The sequence below is a fragment of the Chrysemys picta genome, chromosome 22, assembly GCF_011386835.1.
Source record: "Chrysemys picta bellii isolate R12L10 chromosome 22, ASM1138683v2, whole genome shotgun sequence".
Lineage (NCBI taxonomy): Eukaryota > Metazoa > Chordata > Testudines > Emydidae > Chrysemys > Chrysemys picta.
In genome coordinates, this window is record NC_088812.1 from 21,980,730 (window position 1) to 21,990,280 (window position 9,551).

At 49.0% G+C, this 9,551-nt stretch overlaps 1 protein-coding gene across 1 annotated transcript; it reads left to right on the forward strand.

Annotated features, from left to right (window-relative positions):
- Positions 1 to 584: 584 nt before the first annotated feature.
- Positions 585 to 3,232, forward strand: LOC135977146 (uncharacterized). Its single transcript, XM_065576418.1, has 2 exons — positions 585 to 1,668; positions 2,663 to 3,232. The coding sequence occupies exons 1-2, from the start codon at positions 1,092 to 1,094 to the stop codon at positions 3,136 to 3,138; spliced, it is 1,053 nt and encodes a 350-aa protein (XP_065432490.1). The 5' UTR covers positions 585 to 1,091; the 3' UTR covers positions 3,139 to 3,232.
- Positions 3,233 to 9,551: the final 6,319 nt, after the last annotated feature.

Below are 9,551 nucleotides of genomic sequence, written 5' to 3' on the forward strand. Positions count from 1 at the left end.
CTCCAGGATGCTGATGAGCCTATCAGTGCTTTGCTGCCGGTGCGTGGTGCTTTGCCGCCGGTGCACTGCGTTTTCCTGGCGGATCCTGCTTTCTCTCTCCCTCCAGTCCTGTGCCTTCTCGTTCTCTTTAATAGATTGCCGCATCACTTCTTGCAGCATGTCTTCTTTGCTTTTTCGCGGTCTCTTCCTGAGTCTTTGCAGTCTCTGAGCAGGCGATAAGAGGGACGGCTGAGGTCTCAAGGTTGATGCAGCTGTATAAGCAAAACGTAACATTTAACAGAGGCAGCATTGTTTATACCAGACAGAATAATGATTCCCCCCGCACTTAAGGAGTAGAAAACACTCAGGGTCTACACAATAGCATAATTTTCCCATCTGAAACAGAGCACACATATCCCACAGGAGCCTCAAAATGGTGAGTAATGGGGACTGATTGTTTCAGGGCTGCACTGTCCTCTGTGTTTCTGTGCCTTGGGGAGAGCCAACAGCTTCAGGGGGCACCTACACTGAACACTGTCCCAACATTTTCCACAGGAGTTCGTCCAGGACGATATCTCGCTGCTGAGGGTGACCTGGTGTTGTACTTAAAGTACTGCACAGGATCTTTTCAGGGGGAATAAGGCAAAACGCCACATTTATTAGTAATACATGTATTCATTAACACTGTATTATATGCATATAATATATTACACTTAGGCCTGGTCTACACTAGGCTTTTATGTCGAAGTTAGCGCCGTTAAATCGAATTAACCCTGCACCCGTCCACACTGCGATGCTATTTAGTTCGACATAGAGGTCTCTTTAATTCGACTTCTGTACTCCTCCCCGACGAGGGGAGTAGCGCTAAATTCGACATGGCCATGTCGAATTAGGCTAGGTGTGGATGGAAATCGACGCTAATAGCTCCGGGAGCTATCCCACAGTGCACCACTCTGTTGACGCTCTGGACAGCAGTGCGAGCTCGGATGCTCTGACCAGCCACACAGGAAAAGCCCCGGGAAAATTTGAATTTGAATTCCTTTTCCTGTCTGGCCAGTTTGAATCTCATTTCCTGTCTGGACATCGTGGCGAGCACAGCAGCACTGGCAACGATGCAGAGCTCTCCAGCAGTGATGGCCATGCAGTCTGGGAATAGAAAGAGAGCCCCAGCATGGACTGATCGTGAAGTCTTGGATCTCATCGCTGTGTGGGGCGATGAGTCCGTGCTTTCCGAGCTGCGATCCAAAAGAAGGAATGCAAAGATCTACGAGAAGATCTCTAAAGACATGGCAGAGAGAGGATACAGCCGGGATGCAACGCAGTGCCGCGTGAAAATCAAGGAGCTGAGACAAGGCTACCAGAAGACCAAAGAGGCAAACGGATGCTCCGGATCCCATCCCCAGACATCCCGTTTCTACGAGGCACTGCATTCCATCCTCGGTGCTGCCGCCACCACTACCCCACCAGTGACCGTGGACTCTGAGGATGGGATACTGTCCACGGCCGGTTCCTCAGACATGTTAGGGGACGGGGAAGATGAGGAAGGAGATGAGGAGGGCGAGGCAGTTGGCAGATCTCACAACGCTGATTTCCCCGACAGCCAGGATCTCTTCATCACCCTTACAGAGATCCCCTACGAAGCGTCCCCAGCCATTACCCCGGACACAGAATCTGGTGAAGGATCAGCCAGTAAGTGTTGTAAACATCTAAACATTTATTTTTAACAAAACAGGAATATTAACAATTAAAAGAATGGGTTGTTCATGATTAGTGTGCCCTAGGCGCTTAACGGTTTAGTAAGGGGCAGTGCAAGTTTTGAAAAGAAATCTAGCAATGTCCGGTTTTCAGTGATTGTCCTGCACAAGCCGCTCTACTGTGTATTCCCTGCTACTGCAGCTACAGTAAAATGCGGTCTATATGTGCGGGGATAGAGCAGTAATCCTCCTGGGACATCTCGATGAAGCTCTCCTGGAGGTAACTTGAAAGCCGTTGCATGAGGTTCTTGGGGAGAGCGGCCTTATTGGGTCCTCCGAAGTACGACACGTTGCCGCGCCACGAGATTATCAGGTACTCGGGGATCATTGCTCTGCACAGCAGGGCGGCATACGGCCCTGGTCTTTGGAGGCTTTCCCGGAGCATTCTCTCTTTGTCGCTCTCGGAGATCCTCATCAGGGTGATGTCGGCCATGGTGACCTGCTTTTAATTAGGTAGGGGAATGTTAGTGTTGGGACTGCTTTCCCGTTCCTTTACAGAACTGTCACCGCTGGTTTGCAGCCACGCGGTGGAGGCGGGAGAGGGGCAGCCGAAAGGGATCATTCCCGGGGACAGCCGCGAGGGGGTGGGACAGGGGCAGAGTTCCCGCTTGCCGGATTGCTGGCAGCAGGGACTGACATTGATTTAAATGTGAAATGAGGCCAGTGGTAATATAAAAGTTTTAAACTGCCACAAGTGTACGGCTTACCATGTCTGCCTGCAACAGAAATTCCGTTGTGCTGCCTCGCTTCTCAAATGTGCTGTTCAAGACCCCAGGCACAGAATGCGAAGGCCGAGAATTCGACCTTGTGCTGAGTGCGCATGTGAAAGGTGCTGTGCATGGTCTTGTTCACAGAGAAAGACTATGTTCTTTGTTCACAACTACATTTATCTTTCAGAGGAATTCACTCCCTTTTTCCCATTTCCACAGCCCCGTCTGCGACTGTCTCACAACCTAGCCTGGAATCACACTCCCAGAGGCTAGCGCGGATTAGGCGTAGGAAGAAGAGGACACGGGAGGACATGTTCTCTGAGCTTATGGCCTCTTCCCAAGCCCAGGCAGCACAGCAGACCCAGTGGCGGGAGAACTTGACCCGAATGCACCAAGCCAACATGGATCGGGAGGAGAGGTGGCGGCAGGAAGACCAGCAGGCGACTCAAACGCTGCTTGGACTACTGAGGGAGCAAACGGACACGCTCCGGCGCCTTGTGGATGTTCTGCAGGAACGGAGGCAGGAGGACAGAGCCCCGCTGCAGTCCATCTCTAACCGCCCTCCCCCGCCACCAAGTCCCATACCCACCTCACCCAAAGTGCAAAGAAGGAGAGGCGGCAGAGTCCCTGCTAACTCTCACTCCACCCCTGCAGAGAGCTCTAGTAGCAGAAGGCTCTCATTTCCCAAAATTTGAAAAGTTCTTTCCTTCCCGCCTGACACAAGCCCACGTCCAAGTTTCACCTCCCAATGCCATGTGTAGTTGATAATAAAAAATTCGTTTCTGTTAACTACTGTTTCAATCATGTTCTTTTGGAGGAGGAGGGGAAAGGGGGTTGGAAATTGGACAGGACAGTCTCCTTTGGCAGGGTACATAGTCGGGGGCAGGCACAGCAGCAGGGCATATACACAGTGCAGTGATGCAGTGACTAGTTGCCCCGGTTAGTCTGGGAGGTTGTTTTGATGTAATGTTGGGGGGGGTGGGTTGCTCTGTGACTTTGTGGCGGGGGAGGGCAGTTACAGATCTTAAGCGCCGGTCCTTAGACAGGATCACAGAGCCACACAGCATGGGATCTGTAACCGTCCTCCCCCTGCCACAAAGTCAAATAGACCTCCCATACACACAGTCCCGATCAGGAGGGGTGACAGGCTCCGTTGAAACAAGCATCCCACCGCAGCGGAGCCTGTCAATCCTTGAGTTTAGAAGCTGCATTCGCATCACAACACTAGACCCGCCCCGCACCACAGTCTGCGTCCCAGTTTTAAAAAATTCCCGCTAAAACAGTATTAAAGAAAACGGTGTGCTTTAACAAAGTAGAACTATTTTTATTTCGACACGTGTGTTGGAGGGGGGGTGAAGGGGGTATGTAACTGGATAGGATAGTCAACATTACCTGGGTAAAGAAACGGGGGCAGGTTTAGCTTCTCAGTACACAAACTATAAAATCACAGGTTACCCTGCTCACTCAGGAACTTTGCTTTCAAAGCCTCCCGGATGCACAGCGCTTCCCGCTGGTCTCTTCTAATCGCCCGGCTGTCTGGCTGTGAGTAATCACCAGCCAGGCTATTTTCCTCAACCTCCCACCCCGCCATAAAGGTCTCCCCCTTGCTCTCACAGAGATTGTGGAGCACACAGCAAGCTGCTATAACAATGGGGATATTGGTTTCGCTGAGATCACAGCGAGTCAGTAAGCTTCTCCATCTCCCCTTGAGACGGCCAAAAGCACACTCCACCACCATTCTGCACTTGCTCAGCCGGTAGTTGAAGAGTTCTTTTTCAGTGTCCAGGGCGCCAGTATAGGGCTTCATGAGCCAGGGCATTAGCGGGTAGGCTGGGTCCCCGAGGATGACTATAGGCATCTCCACATCCCCAACAGTTATTTTGTGGTCCGGGAAGTAAATACCTTGTTGCAGCCGTCTAAACAGACCAGAGTTCCTGAAAACACGAGCGTCATGAACCTTGCCCGGCCATCCCACGTAGATGTTGGTAAAACGTCCCCTGTGGTCCACCAGTGCTTGCAGCACCATGGAAAAGTATCCCTTTCGGTTAATGTACTGGGTGGCCTGGTGGTCCGGTGCCAGGATAGGGATGTGAGTTCCATCTATGGCCCCACCGCAGTTTGGGAATCCCATCGCTGCGAAGCCATCTATGATCGCCTCCACGTTTCCCAGGGTCACTACCTTTGGCAGCAGTACATCAACGATTGCCTTCGCTACTTGCATCACAACAACCCCCACGGTAGATTTGCCCACCCCAAACTGGTTCGCGACTGACCGGTAGCTGTCTGGCGTTGCAAGCTTCCACAGGGCTATGGCCACTCGCTTCTGTACACTCAGTGCAGCTCGCAACCGGGTGTCACTGCGCTTCAGGGCAGGGGACAGCAACTCACAAAGTTCCAGGAAAGTTCCCTTCCGCATGCGAAAGTTTCGCAGCCACTGGGATTCATCCCAGACCTGCAGCACTATGCGGTCCCACCACTCAGTGCTTGTCTCCCGTGCCCAGAATCGCCGTTCCACGGCATCAACATGACCCATTGCCACTGTGATGTCCTCGGCGCTGGGTCGCCTGCTTTCTGACAGGTCTGTGCTACTCTCAGACTTCAGGACATCACCGCGGTGCCGTAGCCTCCTTGCCTGACTTTTCTGCATCTGCCTCAGGGAAACCTTTATGATAAGCTGCGAGACGTTGAGAGCGGCCACAACTGCAGCGATGGTCGCAGCGGGCTCCATGCTCGGAGTACAGTGGCGTCCGCGCTGTCAATGACTGGAAAAGCGCGCGAACTGTTTTCCCGCCGGCGCTTTCAGGGAGGGAGGGCGGGAGTGATGGACGGATGACGACAGTTTCCCAAAAGCACCCTCGACTCATTTTGTTACCCAGAAGGCATTGCCGGCTACACCCAGAATTCCAATGGGCAGAGGGGACTGCGGGAACTGTGGGATAGCTGACCACAGTGCACCGCTTCGAATGTCGACGCTATCACCGTTAGTGTGGACGCACAAAGTCGAATTACTGTCCTTAGTGTGGACACACACGTTCGACTTTGCAATATCGATTACAAAAATTCGATGCAAGTAAAATCGAACTACTCTCGTAGTGTAGACAAGGCCTTACACTCACACACACACACAAACACACTCCGTCTTGTTGTTACCAATTAGTTGCTCCCCTTAACTTCACTGGCCAGGTGAGTTAGATGGGGGAGGGGGTGGAGCCGGGCTTCTGCCGATCCGGATCGATGCTCCCATGTTGACAAGACGAGACCCGGGGTCCTCTGCAAGACACCTCACTTTTATAGCAGCTTTCCTCTTATGCAAATCTATACCAGATTCAAACTCTGTGTCTGTGTCCATTGGTCCTTTGTGCTGCTTCCTTCTGGGTGTTGTCCCAATGCTGCAAAGAGGGTGTTTCCAAAAGAAGGTGCTTGCTTCTAACCCCCGAGGCCGTCGGTATGTCTGATTGTCTTTAATGAGCCCACTTGACACGTTTTATTGTCCTTGGGTCTGGCTCCCAGCCCCTCTCCAACAGTTGAGGCTGTCTGGAGGTGCTGCCTTCCATGCCTTGCTCATCCACACCTCATTCATTCAACAGGGCAATTGATTAAGAGTGGGGGGGGGGAGAGAGCTCTTGTTCTACTGCTAGCAAAAATAAATTTTGCTTCTATCTTATTCTATCCTGAGGGGCTATAATATTATACCAAGGGCAATGCAAAGTTTCTAAATGAGGTTTTGATACAAAGTCCCATGAAAACAGAGGTCACACATGGGTAGACCCACCACAAGGTTATATGAAGAGGCACAATGTAGAGTCATGTGAAAATTATCAGAGATTTATCTACATTGTCCCCCTTTTGACCTCTCAAGAACAATTCTTGAGTGGTCACCATATAAATCTTTTGTATTTGTTGCAAACAAACCAAACAATTATAACCAGGTGAATATAACTAAAACCATTACAATTGACTAAACACCAGATATAACATAAACACAAATGCAAACAATTATAATTATAATAATTGGAAATACAACAAAACCATTACCATTACAATAATTGGGTACATTGACAAACAAAATGAGGCCCAAGTTTGATGCTGCAATAGCCATCAAACAATAAAAGTCACTGAGGTCAGGACCTTCTTAAGCACACACAACAAATAAGATTTTGTAGGAGTACCACAGTTGTTATGCAAGGTTAAGCTGATTTGGACTTAAACTAACATTCAGTTGCTAAAATGTTGTAGAATTTCCTATTTTTAATAGTTGTTCTTAGAGGTTTTTGGGGACCTGAAAGATGGGGCCATTCAATTATGGGCCAAGGTCTTACAGGTTATGGAGGCCCAAGAACTACCCTTCAGGGCTTGGGGAAGTAGAACCAGAGTGCATAGAGGAAAGTGTGGAATTAACAATACAAGCAAATGTAACTAACAATACAAATGTATTAATAACAAAAATTAACAACAAAATGACTATTAGAGAACCTAACAAAAAATAAACCTGATGCACTGGGGACCAAAGTGTTTTGGACACAAGTGGTGATTGATAAATTGGATGGACATGGGGGAAGTAGAGAGAGGAAAAGACATTTGCCCTGTCTAGTGTAGTATCCCCTCTTTTTCTGGACCCAATGCTAACACAGGACACCACTAGAGACAGACACAGAACATGCAACACAGAACACTGAACACAGACTTTGTCATGACACTATAACCATGGTATTTTATAACTCTTCAGCTGGTACCAGCTCTTCTGATGTTCTGGTTCAGATCCTGAAAGATAGAAGCTTGGAAGCAAATTAGCACAGTGCTCCCACCATGGCAGAACCTGCTTAGTCTCTGCCACAGTGTGTTTGGTACTTGGGGCTGCACAAATGCTAATTAAATGGTGCATTTTTTTGTGAGTGTAAATCCTCTCTTTCTCTCAGTAAAAGGGGTTAACACTCCATCTAGAAAAAAAATGTCTGTTTTAAAATCTCCAGCCATTTTGCCATGGCCTGGAGATCTGAGGCAGAAGCAGGCACTGTTGTTAACTGTTTCAATGGCATTTTGGCCCTGGGAGGAGGAATTTACCCAAATATCCCCCTTCCCAATCTCCAGAGGGGTCCCAAAGGTCTGCCCCCTTCTGGGGTTTTAAATGTTTCTTCTCCTGATGTTACTGCTGCTGTAAGATTTGAGAGTGCTGTTTTAACTCTCTGTACCCAACCTGTTTTTCAGTTTCTCTATCTGTTGCTTGCCTGGGCCCGATCCTGCTTTTTTGAATAAACAGTTCCTTTCCATGGGCACAAGCCTTGTTTCACTACTAATTTAGCAAGGAGGGTGGGCTTTCCAACTAGCCCCCACCCTTCCTGGTCCTGTTTCTTAAACATTTTTTTTTTAATTGTGAAATTACCACAATATTACTTACAAAAAACAAACAAACATAAACCACACTACACTGCCCAAACTCCTATATCCTTCAGAGTTTGGTTTAACAGAACAAGATCTGCATCTTATGTTTTTAACCCACTCTGGGCCAGAGGGAGAGACGCTAAGCTTCCCTCTGTATTACTCGGTCTGCTACCACCGAGGGTTCATACACCAATTATACAAATCCTTCCCCGGATTAGATCCTTCCCCGGATCAGAGTGAGAAACACTAAGTTCTCCTCTTTAGCTCAGCCTTCCTACGGCTGTGGGTGTATGTACCTCTACAACACAATTTAAACCTAAACTCCTATATCCTTCAGAGTTTGGTTAATCCTTCCCCGGATCAGAGTGAGAAACACTAAGTTCTCCTCTTTAGCTCAGTCATGAACACAATTTAAACCTAAACTCCTATATCCTTCAGAGTTTGGTTAATTAACTGAAAGTTTACGCTCTTTTTCCTATAGTGCCAGGCTTGCTAAAGCTGGCGGTGTGCACACCAGTTTTATAATAACTGTGGATTTTATGCTTGCTCCCCCTTTCGCATTCTCCACCAAAATGTTGTACTTAAAGTACTGCACAGGATCTTTTCAGGGGGAATAAGGCAAAACGCCACATTTATTAGTAATACATGTATTCATTAACACTGTATTATATGCATATAATATATTACACTTAGGGTATGTCTACACTACGGGATTAATCCGAATTTATATAATTCGGATTTGAAAAACAGGTTGTATAAAGTCGAAATGTATGCGGCCAGACTAAGCACATTAATTCGGTGGTGTGCGTCCAAGTACCGGGGCTAGCATCGATTTCTGCACCGTTGCACTGTGGGTAGCTATCCCATAGCTATCCCATAGTTCCCGCAGTCTCCCGCGCCCATTGGGATTGTGGGTTAAGATCCCAGTGCCTGATGGGACAAAAAACATCGTCGCAGGTGGTTCTGGGTACAGCCTCACCTCCTCCCTCCCTCCTCCCTCCCTGCATGAAAGCAACAGACGGCAGACAACCATTTTCGCGCCTTTTTTCCTGGGTGGGTGAACACTGCAGACTCCATACCACGGCAAGCATGGAGCCCGCTGAGCTCAAGACAGCAGTCATGAACATTGTAAACACCTCGCGCGTTCTCGTGGAGTTTATGCTCAGCCAGGACCAGAAAAACGAGGCGAGGAGGCAGCGGCGGCGGCAATGCAGCGACAAGCATGATGAGGACATTGACATGGACATGGACACGGACACAGATACAGAATTCTGTGAAACCACGGGCCCCGGTGCTTTGGAGATCATGTTGTTAATGGGGCAGATTCTATCCATGGAACGCCGATTCTGGGCAAGGGAAACAAGCACAGACTGGTGGGACCGCATAGTGTTGCAGGTCTGGGACGATTCCCAGTGGCTGCGGAACTTTCGCATGCGTAAGGGCACTTTCATGGAACTTTGTGACTTGCTGTCCCCTGCCCTGAAACGCCAGAATACCAAGATGAGAGCAGCCCTCACAGTTGAGAAGCGCGTGGCGATAGCCCTGTGGAAGCTTGCAACGCCAGACAGCTACCGGTCAGTCGGGAATCAATTTGGAGTGGGCAAATCTACGGTGGGGGCTGCTGTGATGCAAGTAGCCAAAGCAATCACTCAGGTGCTGCTACAAAAGTTAGTGACTCTGGGAAATGTGCAGGCTATAGTGGATGGTTTTGCTGCAATGGGATTCCCTA

Excerpts from the sequence above, each read along its gene's own strand:
- LOC135977146 (XM_065576418.1), top strand. The coding sequence starts at position 1,092 with ATGCAGAGCTCTCCAGCAGTGATGGCCATGCAGTCTGGGAATAGAAAG. Across the intron at positions 1,669-2,662 it reads ATCTGGTGAAGGATCAGCCA|CCCCGTCTGCGACTGTCTCA; the intron begins GTAAGTGTTGTA and ends CCATTTCCACAG.